Source organism: Pempheris klunzingeri, chromosome 6 (assembly GCF_042242105.1).
Source record: "Pempheris klunzingeri isolate RE-2024b chromosome 6, fPemKlu1.hap1, whole genome shotgun sequence".
NCBI lineage: Eukaryota > Metazoa > Chordata > Actinopteri > Acropomatiformes > Pempheridae > Pempheris > Pempheris klunzingeri.
In genome coordinates, this window is record NC_092017.1 from 15,006,325 (window position 1) to 15,024,211 (window position 17,887).

Genomic DNA, 17,887 nt, shown 5'->3' on the forward strand with positions numbered 1-17,887 from the left:
CTATCTATCTATCTATCTATTGTAAATGTGTGCACTACTACACTACTACACGATTTTACCAATAGTTATCTGTGGTATAACTAGTGTGTAGTGTATCTGTACTTGAAAGTCCAAATTGGACAATAATTCACTCATCAGAGATGTAGACTCTAATGTTACTCTAATGTTAATAATAGACTCTAATGTTACTCTAATGTTAATAATAGACTCTAATGTTACTCTAATGTTAATAATAGACTCTAATGTTCCTAGACTGTAAAACACAGTGGAGTAACATCTCCACCACGTGGCAGACAGGCGCGCCTTCTCGCACGTGTGTTATTGGTAGGGTGTAATCAGTGCTGACAAGCCGTCTGTGTCTCATAAGGATCATAAAAACAAGTTTAAATATATCACGTTGTAAATGTGTTTGGCTGCAGTGTATTTATTGCACTGTCTGAAACTCGATTGTGTCCAGTCTACCAAAAAAAAACTACATTTCCAATCCCCTATGCGGAAATGACGTATCCAGTCTTCCGCCGCTGTCAAGGGCATCGAAAACTTACGTTAGCCAAAGCTAGTCGTAGCTGTCCGCACGTGCATCCAGAGAGGGTCTATAAAGGTGCAGTTTTCGGTAAAGTGTCCGGTAGAAATGGACGGGTTCGGCTCAGACTTCTCAGCAGGTGGCTCAGGCGGTAAAATGGACACTGGCACCATCATGGAGCAGGTGAAGGTCCAGATCGCGGTGGCTAACGCTCAGGAGCTGCTGCAGGTAAGTCAATGGACACGGCTGCTAAGCTAGCAAGACTAACAGAAAACTTAGTGGCGTTTATTAGGGATGGTTTTAGCAGCTTTATTTGTGTATTGCCACAATAAAGAAATGTGACCACTGACTGTTTAAAGTGTGAAACCACAGAAGTCATTGAAATGTTCTTGACGCATCGTAACGTCTAAGAAAGGCTCTTAAAACAAATGTACGTTTAACTCAGTTCACTTCTACACACCTGAGAGCCTTTTCCGTTTAAAAACGTCAAATAAATGTCGTGAAAATATGTTGCAAATTGGTTACTTTTGATGATAATGAATGAACAATGTCTTCATGTTTCAGAGAATGACAGACAAATGCTTCAAGAAGTGCATAGGTAAACCTGGAAGCACGCTGGACAACTCAGAGCAGGTATGCACTGGGCCACCACGAGCTCTAAGTTTACTTTCAGATGCACAAAGACTAGAGCTGAAACTTTACACAGTGTGACAAACTAGGAAATAGTTCTAGTAATGTATGAATGGTGTTGAATGATATTGTATTAATCGTTTAAAATGTCATTCATATAAATAAATGCCCTGGTTCTAGCTTCTCATTTGAAAATTGGCTGTCTTTGCTTTCTTTTTCTCTGACCGTAAACAACATAAGCAAATTGAATATGTCAATTTAAGCTCTGGGCCATTTTAATAGGCAATTTTGATGTTATTGATCAAGAAAATAACTGGCACAAGAATTTATTATGACTGTTAGTTGTAGCTTAAAGAAAGATCCTGAATTGTCTGAGGATTGTCTCTTCAGAGTTTTTAACGTCGCTGCTTTTGCCCTCACAGAAATGTATCGCCATGTGTATGGACCGGTACATGGACGCATGGAACACTGTGTCCCGAACATACAACTCCAGATTACAGAGGGAAAGGGCTCGCATGTGAACATCCCGCTATTCACCCTCCCCTTCCTCAGGCTGCTGCTGACAGCGAAGAGGAGCACAGTGCACCACAGGAATCCAGCAGCTGTGCAAAGGTGTGTCGCAGCAGCAGCTCACCATCACCTACTGTCATAATACCTCACAGACAGGCAAGCAGAGCCTGTGGACTGTAGCCATAACAGTGTCTCTGGATATGTGGATTTCGCTCTGAGGAACAGCCCAGAATTATTTACAATTACTCACTCACAATTATTTGTGTTTTTACATTATATAATTAATCCTCTGCTTAAGTAAACTTGCCTTGTAAAAAGCATGAAATTTATACCAGCATGTCCAACGTTCAGGAGAATTGGAAACTTGAAATTCCCTGTTGGAGTGAATTTGAGTGTGTGCTAGCCCTGTGATTGGCTGGGGACCTGTCCAGGGTGTACCCCACACCATGTGCAGTGCATAAATGTACTGATCCAATGAGGCAAGCCAACTGCAGTGCTATGGCTTTTGTTTTTTGGAGTAATTACAACAGTATGTTCTTACTACAGTGTGGCTTCAGTTGAAACACTGACACCTTTCAGCAGTCAGACTAAGGTTGAGTGTTTCTTGTCTCCAAGAGCCTGTATAATTAAGACACATGATACTGTTAACAGTAAATGGGTCTTCAACTCTCTCAGTCACTACAGTTGCTCCTTAAAACAAAGTCAACATGTTTGTTCCCTATTCTTCATTGTGTGTATGTTCAGAGAGAAACCAAAAGTTTGTGCTTAAAAAATAAGCAGCACAACTGGAGCCCTTAAGGGGCAACACAGGTTTTGCTCAACACGCTTTTACTCTAAAAGACCTACTTAAAATCACCGGGAAGACGTGAGGAGCAACTTGATGTTTTCACAACCGTGAACCTGACATTCACTAGCCTCCAAACAGTCCTATATCAAAGTATGCCTGGAGAACAAAACTGTTTTGTCTGACCTGTTTTCTAGTTGTCACTCTATCTGCCGCCCTCCACAGTAGTGGGCTTGTTTTAGCAGGGTCTGCCTTGCTGTGCACATGGTACTGAACCCCTCTCGGCTTTGTCAGATGTCTGGGAACCACAATTTTATTTTTTTTTCCCCCTATCGTGCTTAGTTTATGTTGGGAAGTAGGAGCCAGAAAAATGTACATTTGCAACATGATTGTGAGCAAATAGATTTCTTTTTTCATGAAAAATCAATAAATCTTGTGAATCAGTGTCTTGAGTTTCTCAAAAAAAAAAAAACTGCATATCTGGAAATGAAACATCACCATGAGTTGCCTTTTATCAGACTCAAGTCAAAAGGTGAATTCCTTAAAAGCCGATTCCAAAACCACTTTTTGATACAGAATTATATTTTACCCCAATAAAACCCACCTTTCAATAACAATTATTAAAATGCATCTCATTTTCTAAGAATAGATACGAGAAAAGACATTGAAATGTACCCATAAATGAACCACATATATTCAGCACCCCTCACAAAAAAAAAATACACACCATGTACAGTAAGTTTACCGGTCAGGAAAATAAATAACTGAAATAAATACTTCAAATCATGCATGTGCTAGCAGAATGTCCTTTAGCCACAGTCCAATATTGTCCTTATTTCTTCAGTACATTATGAAAGAGGATGGTACCAGTTCAGATGATGGCACAGTATTACAAACAGCACCCATGACCAGTAGGTCAATACTGTGGAGACAGTGTGTGAGTGTGTGTGTGTGTGGCTTTTAGCATGACTTTAGTCCTGGTACAGTACACATTTCTGGGGAAGACATATCAGAAAAAATCCATTGTGTCCACGTAGGTTGTCTTTTTGCAAGTTCAGCTCCTTTTTTTTTTGGCCTCTTCAGAAAGGCAAATATGTAGATACCCATTTCCTGACAGATGTCACACGAGTGTAAACCCCCGGATAACCAATTCGCCCACATCCGTGTCCCCAGCTGGTCACTCCAGCAATAAACCACTGGCCAGAGAGCTGACGACAGGTCAGCGGCCCTCCAGAGTCTCCCTGGAGGATAGAGAAGGGAGAAAGAAGAGAAGAAATTGTTAGAAATTTAAATAACCTCAACGCTCTGAGCTTTCCAGTTTATGATGGAGACTAAAACAATTGATTAAGGATGAGTGAGGAAGCAGGGGAATAAGTAAGAAGCAGCAGGTACAAAGAGAATGTCACTCGGATCGCTGCTGAGATGCCAGGTGCTTTGACCGAGACAGGAATGCATGTGGGTTTCCTTACATAAGAAGATTACAGAGAGGGAGTGGGTGAAAAGGGGGGCTCTGTATTTGTAGGAAAGAAAGTCTACTTTCTCCCATCAGATAAGCATCTCTCACAGAAGTGCTGCAATGTTCCTCAACAAGCAACACTTGGTTCCCCCCATCATGTTTGCACTATGATTATAATATCCCACAAGTATTTTCAAATCATGAATTATTCATACGCTTTTACTTTTTCCAAGGACAGGTCCTAGAAACGTCTGAGGAGTAAAGGGCAACATTTACATTGTTCTGACCTGGTTAACCAGCCACTGTAAAATCGGAGCCATGGCCCTATTTCTCAGAGTCTCTGCTCACTTGTGCGATCTTGATCCACAATCTTTCCGCTCACATGCTGCCAAGACTGCACCACCCACATGTTCCGCCCATTTCCAAGCTGTGTAAAAGATGTCACATAGCATAATGCCCTGCATCTTACCAAACAGGTGTCCCTGCCTCCCTCCATGTAACCAGCACACATCATGTTAGGCGTCAGCACGTCTCCATATGAGTGCTGGCAGTCTGCCTGGTCAATGATCTTCACTGCAGCTTTCTGAAGCAGGTTGGTCAATGAACCTATGGGACAGAGTCAGAAGTAGATTAATGGGTCTGATCACAACGCTGTTTCTGTAACGACAACTTGCTGTTGCATTATTAAGCATTTCTTACTGCAGCGATCATTCCATTCACCTCCATCGTTGCGGTATAGAAAAGTCAGAACCTCAGCAGATAAAATGAGGATAAATAGGGTCCAATGTTTTCTCGCTTTCACCCACTTTTCTCAACTGAGAAACTTGTTAAAGTTCCCTTAAGACAATGATTTCCAATTATCCAGTTTGTTGTAACATATTTATATCATTATACAGCTGTACAACACATCAAGTGCACCTGATGTCAGTGGGATTTTAAATCTCTCACCTCCTTCCCTCATGGAGCCCCAGCCTGTGATGTAGCACTCTGCGTTCTTTAGGAAGCGGTACACCGGCGAGGGGAGACAGACAGACTGGATGGTGTAGGACATGGGGGCGGGGACAGCCAGCTCCAGCAGAGCCACGTCGTGGTCCATGTTGGTGCCATTGAAGGCTGGGTGGATGATGACCCTCTGGATGGGAATGACCAGGGCTCCAACCCCAGAGCGCAGCACAGATCCCAGGCTCACTGCCCAGTTCGTGGGGCTGGGGTCACTGGGGGTTATAAAGGAAGAAGGAAGTAGTACTCTGGATGTAAAGAAAGAGTTACTTTTTATATATATATATATATATACACACACACACACACACATATATATATATATAAATATGATGTGCGTAGACCAGTACCTTTTGAAGCAGTGTGCTGCTGTGAGTAACCATTTGCTGTGAATGAGTGTGGCACCACAACGGTGAAGTCTCTGGTACTGGAGACTGCCAATCCAAGGCCACTCCCCCCTTCGAGCTGATACTCCTCCCACGATCCTATGGGAGCCCAATGCAGGGCGCACACCGCAGTCTGACACAAAAACACACGTCAGAAGCACTTCCTTTTAATTTATTACATGCACTCCTTTATGTAAACGTACCACAGTTTCTTTCGTCGGCCTGGTTGGGGCAGTCTAGGACTCCGTCACACTCTGGGTTAACCTTGCTGATGCAGGAGGAGGTGCTACACTGAAAGTTTCCACTGCAGTTCAAGACTGGAGGACGTGATGGACAAATGAGTGATAATACATTTATGACTTCATTCTTTTTCTCTCTGTAACTGATGAATGAATGCTGCTTTCGGTGTGACATTACCAGGTTGTGTTGGTGCTGATGACACATCCATTGGTATGGTCCTGGCTACTGGCGGATTATTTAAGCTTCCTCCCGTCACAATAACTGGCACAGTGGGAACAGACTGGGAAAAATCATAGACCAAGCTGGGATCTGTGTGGCTTAGAATCCACTTGCGGAGCCTGGTGACGCGGGAATAAACCCCAGGCCTGTTGATCTGGGCGCAGCCCACACCCCAACTCACCACCCCAGCCAGGAAGAACCTCCCTGGGGCACCCTCACACACCAGAGGCCCACCAGAGTCACCCTGCAGCAGAAACACAAGACCTGTGATTCTCTGATGTTGATGATTACTCAGCTCAGAGCTGTTGTCTTGTGAAAACCTTGTTATTGTCATTTTGGCGACTGTCATGTTTCAGTCGAAGGTCACTTTAAGTGTGTTGGTGTTGGTTGAGTAGGATGGAAGCACTGCAATCCCCATTATTGTATGGATGAATAAATTGAGACTTTAACTTGTTTAGAAAATCCAATGACTTATTATATGAACAACAAGCTGCACACAAGTAGGACAGAAGTTAAATTCTTTATATAAGTGCCCTTGAAATTTTTATAAGCAGGGCGCCAAACCAGCTTCAGGGTTGCTGAGTGAGGAAAAACAGAAATGTCTGCACTAAGATAAATGAATTATCAGAATGTAATAATTGAGTATACTTTGAATTGTTTTGCCGTATAACGAGTTATGAGTTGAATCTGAATTGTGTGCAGGTGAATTGATGGGCTGTAATTGGAGGCTAGACTGAGTTTTCCTTTAGAGGAGGGCCACCTATTCTGTAATATTAACAGCACACACTGACATGCTGACAATAACAATGACAATAGCAGCCTACAGGTCTCTATTTTTAGGGTGGGACCAGTGTTAACATACAGTTTTGACCCTACTTATAGTTTCAAGATAGAAAAGGAAGACCAGATCACCAGTGTGCGTATACAAACTTTGCCCCAAGACAAGCAAGAGTTGTACAAAAGATGTAAGTTGATAGCTCATGTTATTGTAGCCATCTTATGTGAACCAAGTGAAACAGGACTGACCTGACATGAGTCCACCTTGCCCTGCAGGAATCCAGCACACATCATGTTGTGAGTAACAGCACCTCTGTACACAGATGATTTATTGCACACCTTGGAGTCGATGATTTTCACCACCGCCTTCTGCAGTGTGGGAGGCACCTCAGCTGAAAGAGAGAGCAGCATAGGAAAACTGATTGTATTTTAACATGCGTTAGTTATCGTAAGCACATTATGAATTATGTTTGGCATTATCTCATTGTAAAAAGTAATCTGTAAACTAAAGGCAGTCGATATTGACACACTACTGATGCCATTGTACTGGGTACCAAACAAAACCAGCTCATCCTGGGCTGCACTCCTGCTGTTAGACTCACTATTAAACTGGTGTAGCGCGCCCCACCCTGACACCACACAGCTGTGTCCGGGGGCAAACACATGAGACAAGGAGGGCAGGCAGACAGGCTGGATGTAAGACGTGAAGGTGAGAGGGGTCTCCAGCTCCAGCACGGTGACATCGTTGTCAGTGGTCATGGGGTTGTAGTCTGGAGACACGATCAGTGACTTGATGTTAATCGTCTTAGACTCTGACTCCTCACCACTCACTAATCTGGCCCCTACCAGGGCCGTCCACTCTCTGGGGTCATTGTCCCTTTAAACAGAAAAGAAAGATTTACTGATTAATAAAGTAGAATTATAATGCTGTTGTAGTAAGTGTAGTCATGTCACTGCTTGGGAGATTTATGAATGCCTACCTTTCAAAGCAGTGTGCTGCACTGACCAGCCAGCGTTCGCTGATGATGGAGGCTCCACAGGTGTGGCGTCCGTGAAGCCTCAGACTGACCTGCCACGGCAGTTCCCCTTGCCGAGCGTCCTCGCCACCCACCACCCGACTCCCCATAGCAGGACGTGTGCCACAGGCTGAGGGGAGAAGGTGGATGATGAAGCAGTGATGTGTTTTTTCTTCCAGGTTACGTCACAGCTACGATATGACCTGCCAGTTCCAGTATATTCTCATTTTCTAATATAATATACTATATATAAAAACCAAAAACAAATAATGAGGCTTAAAAGCAAGAGTCACTCACCACAACGAGCTTCATCAGTTCCGTCTGCGCAGTCTGGGATGAAATCACACTCTGGGTTCAGTTTGGTGATGCATTCTCCATTGTCACAGGTGAAGGTGGTGTCAGGACACCTGGCTGGAGAGCACAGATCATGGAAAATATGATGGGATACAGTACTCATATGCCCACGTGTCCATTGCAAACATTATTGGTCACTGTAATTATCCTTGTTACATGCACAAATATATTCCAAAGTTCAGCCATCACTAATATAAGAGCCATGGTGAAGGTACAGTAACACATAGAATACCCATTACATTGGCTCACTGATATAGACTGTTGAATCGTCATCTTAGCTTAACTTTAGAGGACTGTGAATTTTCTCTCCCACCTCATACATAGGAATTGCATGGTAAAAGCATCTCTTTACTGCCATCATGGACAGCAGGAACAATTACAGTGATGAAAACTCTTAAATCTACATGTGGGCATGTGAGTGTTGTTCTAATACTGGAAAAAATGTGAACCTGCCCTATAAAAATGGCCAAATCAGCTGTTTAAACTACATTTTTAAAAAAGAGTCACAGAAAAGTAACAAGTCACATTATCTGTCCTGACATTAAAAACACAATCCATTTCCAAGACGGTGTGACCAGACATTGGAGGATTATTTGGGAGCAAACTTTCCCAATTCACATATTCACTCACCTATCAGATCATCTCCAATAGCATAAAATGACTTCCCACTGGCTCCTAGGAATGAGGAGACAGAAAAACATTAGATCCTGTGAGGACTGTGACAGAGAGACAATTCATTGCACGGCTGTGGCCTATTTTTGTCTCTCCCACTACAAACATCCACTTGTAGGGCAACAGACAGTCAACTGATGACAGTATAGTTTCACTACCCAGTAAGATGATAGCGCTGATCTTTCCAAATTCTGGCACCTCTAGTGGTTTCCCGTGCATTGCTGAGCTGAGTCCTGCTCTCAACAAGTCCTGAACAAAGTTGTCTGAATACTGCTGGACCTTGGACACCCTGAAGACCAGTCTGAACGTTGCCAACACGTCACCGTTAATGTTACTGGGAAGACGGGAAAACAGACAGTGTTTGTTTAGTCTTTCTAGACGCTTTGAGTAAATTATCTACCTCTGTTCAGCTTTCACTCACCCATAGGCAACAATACTGCAATCAACGTAGTGATGTGATATTGATGAGGCAGTGAAGACATTTTTAATCTGTAAGGGAGTGAAAATGTAAAATTTAACAATTTTTTTGAGGAAATATTATGCTCTCAACATGTCGACAGTCTGGACTAACCTTGGACTTTAAAACAGAGGATAGTACTATGTAGAAACCAGAGTTCTCTTCCTGCAGAACAGGATCATACTTCAGACCTCTCAGCTCCACCGTTTCCATGAAATAATGTTGCTCCTGCACCAGGTAGGCTGGCAGCAACAGAGAAGAAATGGTTCACTCTTACAGATGGATTTACATAGTAATCAAGTTTAGGAATTGGGTGCAACACAGTCATTAGAAATAGCTGCTAGACTTGTATAACGTGTTAAAACTTAAGTAGTGTGTGGCGAATATGGCCGACTCACCAATAACAAGGCCTGCAAAAACCCCAATTACAAGGAAGAAGAAGAAGAAAGCTATGAGGGTGCTTCTGTAGCAGGCAGGGTTGGAGGGAGCAGAAGATGCTCCTGCAGAAGACCACGACCCTCCTCCTCCCCCTCCTCCTCCATCCTTCCTCACCTCCATGTTGGATTCACAGCACCAACCTCACAGCTCACATTCCACTGTATCCAGTATCATAATGCCCGACAGACAAAATGATCCCGTCCTGGTAGAAACACAGTAACAACTATTCTGTAAATAATTCTGTAAGGAAATATTTGAGAGCTCTCTGCTCTCATTAGACTGACATGTTAGAGTAAGTGAATGGGTAGGACTGGACACCTGGGTGGAGATCAATAACCTGATATGAATAAGATGATATTGGCTGTATATCACAATATGAAATATGTGCTGTGTTCCACTGCCTTGCATTATATCAGACAGAACTCATAATGACAAGTAGTCTCATTTGGAGCACCAGACTTGAGAAAAACAATAACAAAGTGCATTCTTATCAATAATACAAACTGTTCTGTCATTTACCCAAACGAAATTCTTCAATCTTGAATATAATGTAACTTAAGGAATAAGGCGCCCTTGTAAAATAATCAAAACGGTGAAAGTTTGGCTTACTGGGGAGACAAATAGTTTAGTTTAAAACCCAGATGCCCATATGAATAAAGCACAGCTAAGCTCCCGAATACAGACACGAGGATTAAAAACTCGTTAGGACCACACAGACACATCAAGCATTAAGTCTCCTCTCGAGAGAGCTGGCTCAGATTGTACGGGCGTGCGTAAAAGACACCGGGGTGGCCATGTTGCCTGGCGATCACAAATCAAATGTGGGAAAATGTCACACTAAACAGAAGTAAACTTCCCCTTACAGATAACAGGATTCCAGTGAAGAGATGGACTCCGTGCGGATATTTACTGTTCACTGCACCAGCAAATTACGCACGGTGACTCCAGGTGCATCACCGTGTGGAGCATTAAACAATAAAGGCTTTATGTCCGGAGGTAAACTCACTCACCTCTCTCTTCTCTCATTCCTCTGAACACTGACATTCACGATATCCCGCAGCTCTCAGTGCACGACTTGGCGCACACAAGAATAGATGTACGGACGGTGGAAGACAAGGGACAGGAGCGAAAGGTCCGCTATTTGTTCCACCTGCCAAGGGGCGTGCCGTGCGCGTCCCGCGGGTAACTCACCTTTTCAGTTTACTTTGGGAAGTCGAGTCGGCTTCAGAAATCCCCCGGCCGACCCTCCTCCCATCGGTCTTGATCCCTTTGGTTACACCCCGGTGTGCACAGGCATTTTTACTGTCACCTCTGAGCTCCCATTCTCTCCAGGTAAACAATAAACATCGGCTACTCCTTTACGCAACGCACATTATAGCAAGTTAGAAAAGAATAATGCAAAAAAAACAAAAAAACAAGGTAATAAAAACTGTACTCTTCAGTGGAGCTCAGTACTCCCTCTAGTTGCTGCCCGTCTGTGCTCCATTGACACAGTGACTGAGCAGCAGAGGAGGGGCAAAGCCTGCTGGAATTCTGCCTTTTTACTTTCTGGCTGCGTGTCCGGAGCTCACAACACCTGGCAAACCATCGGGCTCCTTTTACCAGGATTACTGCCTCTCTAATCAGTTAAGGTGCTTCGATGTGTCTTTATTAACCTACTGCACTTAGGTTGACTTTGAGAGAGGAAGTGAAGTTAGTTAAAAGTCCATCTTAGGGAGATTATTCACCTTCCTTATACTAAAGAAATTTGTACCTACAAATAAAAAAATGTTAAGAGGAATGTGGAGCCTGATCCAGTATGTGCTGTTTTTAAGGAAGAAAAACTCTTTTATAAGTCGCACAATTGAATTGAAGATAATTTGTCCCTCTGAGGTGATGGCCTTCATAGAATCCCTCCTTCCAACCCTCAAAGGAACAATCCTAACAAAGCTAAATCACCTTTCTTACATTATTCCCCCACCCTGCTTTAAGCTCATCCAACTCAAAGGAGTTATTACCACAAATGTCTCTTTGTTAAGTGTGCAGACAGGCTTCAATGGCTTATCCTCACACACATGTCCGCACACACACACACACACACACACACACTAACTTCCTTTAAACACTTCCAAAGATCACAATCAAATACTTCTGTTACCATGTACAAGGAGAGTAGTAGTAGTGATAGTCCAAAGACTATCATTACATAGTTGAGAAGTTTATCAAGTGGTCTGAACTAGTTGACCAGCGTTTATATATATATATAAAAAAAGGATATATTCCCTAGTCTATTAGCTTGTATGACTATTAAACAGACTGCAGGTGTAAATTAGCAGTTATCTCAGGTCCATGTGTTCTATTTTATTTAACCATACAATTGTTTTTTTCTGGCCAAATTAGGCAGAAATGACACTGAGCTGCTGACAGTGACAGTAACTATAAAATACCACTGGACATCTAAATCAGAAATAATCCCTACAGGAAGATTCTACTTGATTCAGGCCTCCTGAGACGCAAAAGAAACAGCAGTTCAATGTTCAATAAATTACTGAAACTTAAGTGTTCTCTGAATCACATTTAAAAACTGACAAAATTGACAACACTTAACATTTTCATTTTATTTTCTTATCAAAACAACAAAAAAATAGTAAAAAGTTGACTTATTCCAGGTAAAAAGAAAAACGTATTGTTAACACCAAACCTGTGATTTGCTTTACAACTCAAATCTTTGCGAGCTTGCTCATCGGACAGAAACAAAAGTGAAGTGCTTTCTTGTGTTCTTTTGTTGATCAACTTATATTTGACAACAGAAATTTGCTTTGTCTTACACATTACAGTTATGCTTTAAAAAAAAAAATTAAAACAACAAAAAGCTACACAACATATTCAAAAGTGTGTGTGTGTGTGTAACTCAGCAGGTGACTGTGTTAGCCATCCTGTTGCTGTATGAAAGGGTTCGGTATAGCCTCCATGCCGTCCTGAGGACAGATGAGCACTACAGAGGTTCCTCTGCAGACCACCAGCCCCAGTTGCCTGGTGTCTTCTGTCAACTTCAGCTGGTCATCTGGATCTGGACAGACAGGGATGGAAAAGGTTTACAGACAACTGAAGTGTAAATTTAAATGAACTTGTGCTCATTAACCACTTGCAGTATTATGGATCAGTGATTATATGTGTGGGTATCTGTTAGGTTCAGTCTCATGCAAGCAAACAACGACCACATGACACAATACACACTCCGACCAAACTTTATACACTAGTCCACTGAAGTCCAGGTGGCAATAGCATGAGCTAATATGAATGTAAATAATGACTGTCTCAAACTCAACTCAAAAAAACGAAGACAAAAAAAAACACGTTAGCCCTCAAGGATACAGACAAGAGAAACTTATATAAAGGGTCCATTTAACAAGCTCAAACCCAAGTCAGACACAGTCTGAGTCAAAACAGGGTGTCAAACAGTGACAAATCTGTCATGTCTCTCAGCTTTACTATGAGAGAATGGCATCCACACCTCAAGATGAATCTAGTAATAAAATGTTTCCTTTTTAATCAGCAAACATACGGTAACTTATAGAAGATTACCAAAGATCCTAATTTGCTGCCAAGTTATTTGAATTCCTGGCAAATCTGACTTGTATATACACTGTCCACACACTGCAGAGTTAAATAAAATCTCAGCTTTGCTTGTTCATGTTCACATTACATTGCAATTCATATTAAATGTTCCATAAATATCAATGATAAAGTTAAAACACAAGCCTTCAGTGATACATGGACCTGAACTACAAACAAAAACATTAGCATTTCATGTCAGAAATTTTTTTAAATGTTTTCTTTTGGGACAAAGCCTTAAATATCTTACTGTAATAACAACATACAGGCTTGTTAGACTTATTGCACACACGTGAGACTTAAACTAACTGGTGTGCTGCAGCGCAGTCTTGAGGGGAGGATATAAGTCTTACAAACCACCAGAGGTCACTGTGCTTGCTGCATTTGAAGCCTTGAAGCTTCAAATCTCTTCTTCAAATAGAAAGAAAGCCTCAAAGCCTCATACGGTTTATCCGCCAACCACTAATAGACTGAGAGAAACAATTTATATAAACATAGAGGATGATAGGAATTAAAAGCCCACAGCCAGTCGACTTCAATTAACAGTCATGTTTTGAAAGTGATATTCAGTTCTACAGGGAAAAAGAGACGCCATCATATAACCACTCCCTAAACTTTTGATTGGCAGACTAGAGACAACAACTGAATATTTCTCCTCCATGGGTCCGACATCACAGCTGCTGTTACCATCACTGTTACCATCACTGATTCGCTCTTTGTGCATCATTTATGTTAAAGACAGGTTATGGTGAAGCACTGCAGAGATGACTAGTTTTGGTAAGGTTTTAGGTTGGGTTCAGGTCAAAGGTCAGAGAAACACATTAAATCAAAGGTTTACACACTAATACAGTGTGTGATTCTCTGTTTGCTCCCAGTCACCTTTGATAGGTAAACTCATCGGGCGGAGGTTTGACAACTTTGACAACATCCAGTTTGTTGTAATTTTCCCATCAGAGGAGGAAGATGTTTTATATCATCATGTTATAAATAATTACTTTTCATATGCCCTCAGCCCAAACTGACCCAATTTGACTCTTTTTTGATTTACATTACTTACCTCGCATGTACTCGATTGTGCCGTCCAGCACCAGGTTCAGCAGAGGATCAAAACCTTTCAGGACACCGCTGGCTAAAGAATACACAAAGTGTACAACTCGCATTAGTCGGCGTCAATTAAGCGAAAGAATCAATGGCTAAACACCCACCATTTCCATTTGCTACAATGATTAGCATCAAATTACTACCAGGATTAACCCACCCTCTCGTCCTCCTTGAAACTTCACACGAATTGGCTTGTCAATGTACTTAGACAAGTCGAAAATGCTTTCCTTTTTCTTCTTTTCTTTATCCTAAACAGAGCAAAGGGACATGAATTGTAACTCAGTCACATGCAAGCTAGCCGCACACAAACACCATCTTAGCCTCAGGTTAGCTTTACTCGGCTAGCTAAGTTAGCAAATGCACGAAAAACGCAACGTTGCTTTCGAGTAGTTATTCTATATTTCAGGTCGTGTTGGGAATAAACAACCACTGGCTAAGAATCCACCTGAAAGTGTTTGCGAGTGCAATTATAAAAAGATGTTTGAATGAAAGCGACAACCATACGAACTCACCGCCATGTTAGCTGTGTGACACGGAAGTTAAACTTTGACCTCAGAAACGCTCCACCAATCAAATCGTCGAGCGCCTGTTGCTGACGTCATCAGTTATTTCATTACTTTATTGACTCGATTATTAGTTTACTAATTCATTTACAAGTATTAGCGTTCAATTATCAAACACTTGGATCAAAAGTCACCAGCCTCCCTGTTTCACAGTAAGCTGATTTTTAAAGTGACCTCGTCTGCATTCAGCCAGCAGTCAGTCAGGGGGAAAGTCTATTAATATCACCAGTTGGTGTGTTGTAAACCAGAACGAGGACAGGGAACTGTGCAGAAGATGGCTGGTGTGGATGTTTGTTGTGACATGGCCTGCAGAGCTGACGCTGAGCTCAAACCGCAGAGCTTTGCATTGACAGTTCTCTCAGAACAGTTAAACAAACGTGAGGAGGAAGAATCTGCTTTATGCGTGCAAGACTCTGCGCCTGATGTAATCCCTGATGCTATCCTACAAGTAAAAGGAGAGACTTTTTATGTCAACCGTCAACAGCTTGCCCTCCAGAGTCCCTATTTCAGGGCTCTGTTTTTTGGCTGCGGTGTCGAGAGCAACAAAAAGAAAGTTGAGATCAAAGGTGTTGGTCTGCAGCATTTCAGGGTTTTGATAGAGTACAGCAGGACATGCAAACTTGCTCTGGACAGAGAAAATGTTCTGGGGATCCTTGAGACTGCAGACTTTTTACAGCTGGAGCGAGCGAGGCTGTTGTGCTGCAAGTTCTTGGAGCGTGAGCTGCACCTTAGTAACTGTCTGGGAATGATGACCTATAGCTGGCAGTTGGGCTGCACGCAGCTCTACAAGGCGTCCCGACAGGTGGTGCTTACACACTTCCCTGCTATTGTTGCTGAGGAGGACTTCCTGTCCCTGTCTAAGGACACTGTAGCAGACCTCCTTGCCAGTGATGACCTGGCCATCCATAAAGACGACCTGGCCGTGGAGGCCATCCTACGCTGGGTGTCATTTGACCCAAAACGAGAAGATTATTTTCTGGAGCTCATTGAGCTGGTGAGGCCCGAGTCGCTCTCTTTGCCGTTTATCACTGAACTTTTGACCAGAATGAAAAGCTCTGACCCCAGAGCCAAGCTTATCTGCATGCTGAATGATCATTTCCCGGCATCTTGGTCAATGGGCAGATCAATGAAGAGGACCAGGGCCAGAGACACCCTCTTTGTCCTGGGTGGTCCTCACGATCAGGAGCAACAGACACTTTACCAGTTTCACCCAATCAGTGGTCGATGGCAGAGCTGTGCACCTCTGCAGAGGAAGAACCTCACACAGTACTCGGCAGCTGCAGTAGGTAATGGCTGAATAATGAGAATGATGGTGTTTACGGTGATGATGAAACTGATAATGTGCGATGAATGTGAATTTATTCTTAATGTGAGTGTTTCTCATCTATTTTTGTCCTCACATGAACACAACATATCATTTCACATGTATTTCTATTTCCTTTTACATTTTCTTTATCTTCTCATTCTCTCATCATGTAGGAGACAACGTGGTCGTGACAGGCGGCTACTTCCGGGACGTGCTGTGGTTCAGTGTGGATTGGGTCAGGATATACGAATGTGGGAACCAACGCTGGCTAGATGGGCCGGCCCTGCAGAAGTCCAGGCACAGCCACTGCTCCATAGGACTGGACTCAGTACTGTACGTCCTGGGGGGCAGCATGGATGAGGGACTTGTGGCTGATGTAGAAAGGCTGGTCCTGGGGTCAGAGGAGGGTTGGGAGGAGGTCAGCCCCATGGTTAGGGCTGTGGAGAGGGCAGCCACTGCTGCTCTTGGGTCGTGTATCTACGTGGCGTGCGGCCTGGATGAAAACGGGGAGGCGTATGGTGGCATTCAGAGGTATATGGTGAAGGAAGATCAGTGGGATGTGGTCTCCTATTCTCCATTTCCACGGTTGGTGAACTTTCAGTGACACACTGTGCTTTCTGACATTGTCAAACTGATATATTTTAATTAGTATATGTCCTCTCATCATTAGCTGGCAAGGTAGCTGTGTGAAAATTAAACCCTTTTCAACCCTGTCAACAGATATGACCTGGTTGCTACAGAGCTCAACGGTGCCCTGTACCTGTTCGGAGGCCAAGCTTTGCGTTTTGACGTGGAGACAGATGAGTGGACTTTGCTGGAGGAGGAATGTCTGGACAGGAAGTTCTTCTCTGGCTGCACAACTGTTAACAGCCAGATATATCTGGTCGGTGAGAGGAAGAGCAACAAAGCATTCCCCAACATGGTGCTGATGGACCCCTACATTGACACTTGCATTGAGTTGGATGATGCCATACCCTGCGCTGTGCCCCTCAGAGGCTGTGTAACTGTGAGAATGGTCACTTGACAGCAAAGGATGTGCCTGAATGAAAATGCTTTCATCTATTCTACCTAACACTGTTTGTGATTATCTGTATGTGTACATATAAAAAGGGACATTGTTAAACAAAGCACATAGATTTTTATGTAAGTTGTCATGATTTTGGTGGAAGAAAAATCTGTGAGAATGATTGAATGAACACATACTCCACAGTAGTAAAAGAAGGCAATAATGCTAAGTTATTTAATAGAAGTCATTTATTAAAACTTTTTAACAGGCCACACAATTAACAAAGCATTCATGTGCACTCATGAGAGAACAGTCAAGTGTTAACTTTCATGGAAATATGACATTTCTCCTGGTTTTATAGCTGTTTTCAATTTTGAAAAGCAATATTCTAGTGGGGGTCATGGGTGTGTTATTCAGTGGATCAGCCCTTTTAGTGCTCTACAACTTAAATCCAGCCTTGTGCTGTGGGCTCCAGTGCTATTAAGTCCCTGTTTAGAGTCAGACACAAGCGTTTCTACTTCTATCACACTTATTAGATGCACTATGTGGAAACAGGAACCACTTACCTTAAAGCTAACCTATGAAAATGTAATACCAGCTTTTGCTAGTGAGTGACCTCCTGTGTATAACTTGAATGTGGGTTATGATGGTTTCTGAACACTATCTACTGTTGACAATCATGATGACCCATCTGGATGATGCATTTCATTTCCAGTATGTAAGATGAATACATATAAAATCCACCTCTTGTTCCTAGTAGTGGAGCACAGTCTAGTTATATCAAAATAGGCCATTAACTTTAATAACAATCAGTAAATCTTTACATAGACCTCAATTCACATGAGCCATAAAGCTT

At 42.6% G+C, this 17,887-nt stretch overlaps 4 protein-coding genes across 4 annotated transcripts; 2 read left to right on the forward strand and 2 right to left on the reverse strand.

The window, feature by feature from the left end:
* Positions 1 to 524: 524 nt before the first annotated feature.
* timm13 (translocase of inner mitochondrial membrane 13 homolog (yeast)) lies at positions 525 to 2,891 on the forward strand. The gene is made up of 3 exons (XM_070832196.1): positions 525 to 751; positions 1,088 to 1,156; positions 1,576 to 2,891. Exons 1-3 carry the CDS (start codon positions 632 to 634, stop codon positions 1,672 to 1,674), a joined length of 288 nt encoding a protein of 95 aa, XP_070688297.1. The 5' UTR covers positions 525 to 631; the 3' UTR covers positions 1,675 to 2,891.
* A 635-nt stretch (positions 2,892 to 3,526) lies between these two features.
* Positions 3,527 to 9,581, reverse strand: tmprss9 (transmembrane serine protease 9). Its single transcript, XM_070832193.1, has 15 exons — positions 9,422 to 9,581; positions 9,138 to 9,265; positions 8,988 to 9,055; positions 8,725 to 8,900; positions 8,521 to 8,569; positions 7,838 to 7,947; positions 7,505 to 7,670; positions 7,127 to 7,401; positions 6,774 to 6,916; positions 5,706 to 5,991; positions 5,492 to 5,605; positions 5,253 to 5,421; positions 4,852 to 5,117; positions 4,373 to 4,509; positions 3,527 to 3,688 (listed from the first exon to the last, which is right to left on the reverse strand). Exons 1-15 carry the CDS (start codon positions 9,579 to 9,581, stop codon positions 3,527 to 3,529), a joined length of 2,409 nt encoding a protein of 802 aa, XP_070688294.1.
* A 2,711-nt stretch (positions 9,582 to 12,292) lies between these two features.
* On the reverse strand, positions 12,293 to 14,719 carry lsm7 (LSM7 homolog, U6 small nuclear RNA and mRNA degradation associated). Its single transcript, XM_070832501.1, has 4 exons — positions 14,669 to 14,719; positions 14,314 to 14,404; positions 14,113 to 14,184; positions 12,293 to 12,510 (listed from the first exon to the last, which is right to left on the reverse strand). Exons 1-4 carry the CDS (start codon positions 14,672 to 14,674, stop codon positions 12,368 to 12,370), a joined length of 312 nt encoding a protein of 103 aa, XP_070688602.1. The 5' UTR covers positions 14,675 to 14,719; the 3' UTR covers positions 12,293 to 12,367.
* Positions 14,720 to 15,020: 301 nt separating this feature from the next.
* On the forward strand, positions 15,021 to 17,091 carry LOC139203221 (kelch-like protein 23). Its single transcript, XM_070832912.1, has 3 exons — positions 15,021 to 16,005; positions 16,199 to 16,610; positions 16,746 to 17,091. Exons 1-3 carry the CDS (start codon positions 15,021 to 15,023, stop codon positions 17,047 to 17,049), a joined length of 1,701 nt encoding a protein of 566 aa, XP_070689013.1. The 3' UTR covers positions 17,050 to 17,091.
* Positions 17,092 to 17,887: the final 796 nt, after the last annotated feature.

Excerpts from the sequence above, each read along its gene's own strand:
- timm13 (XM_070832196.1), top strand. The coding sequence starts at position 632 with ATGGACGGGTTCGGCTCAGACTTCTCAGCAGGTGGCTCAGGCGGTAAA. Across the intron at positions 752-1,087 it reads ACGCTCAGGAGCTGCTGCAG|AGAATGACAGACAAATGCTT; the intron begins GTAAGTCAATGG and ends TTCATGTTTCAG. Across the intron at positions 1,157-1,575 it reads CGCTGGACAACTCAGAGCAG|AAATGTATCGCCATGTGTAT; the intron begins GTATGCACTGGG and ends TTGCCCTCACAG.
- tmprss9 (XM_070832193.1), bottom strand. The coding sequence starts at position 9,581 with ATGGAGGTGAGGAAGGATGGAGGAGGAGGGGGAGGAGGAGGGTCGTGG. Across the intron at positions 8,901-8,987 it reads TGCAGTATTGTTGCCTATGG|TAACATTAACGGTGACGTGT; the intron begins GTGAGTGAAAGC and ends CCGTCTTCCCAG. Across the intron at positions 4,510-4,851 it reads GGGCTCCATGAGGGAAGGAG|GTTCATTGACCAACCTGCTT; the intron begins GTGAGAGATTTA and ends TCTGTCCCATAG.
- lsm7 (XM_070832501.1), bottom strand. Across the intron at positions 14,185-14,313 it reads GTTTCAAGGAGGACGAGAGG|CCAGCGGTGTCCTGAAAGGT; the intron begins GTGGGTTAATCC and ends TGTATTCTTTAG. Across the intron at positions 12,511-14,112 it reads CACAATCGAGTACATGCGAG|ATCCAGATGACCAGCTGAAG; the intron begins GTAAGTAATGTA and ends CTGTCTGTCCAG.
- LOC139203221 (XM_070832912.1), top strand. The coding sequence starts at position 15,021 with ATGGCCTGCAGAGCTGACGCTGAGCTCAAACCGCAGAGCTTTGCATTG. Across the intron at positions 16,006-16,198 it reads GTACTCGGCAGCTGCAGTAG|GAGACAACGTGGTCGTGACA; the intron begins GTAATGGCTGAA and ends CTCATCATGTAG. Across the intron at positions 16,611-16,745 it reads TCCTATTCTCCATTTCCACG|ATATGACCTGGTTGCTACAG; the intron begins GTTGGTGAACTT and ends CCCTGTCAACAG.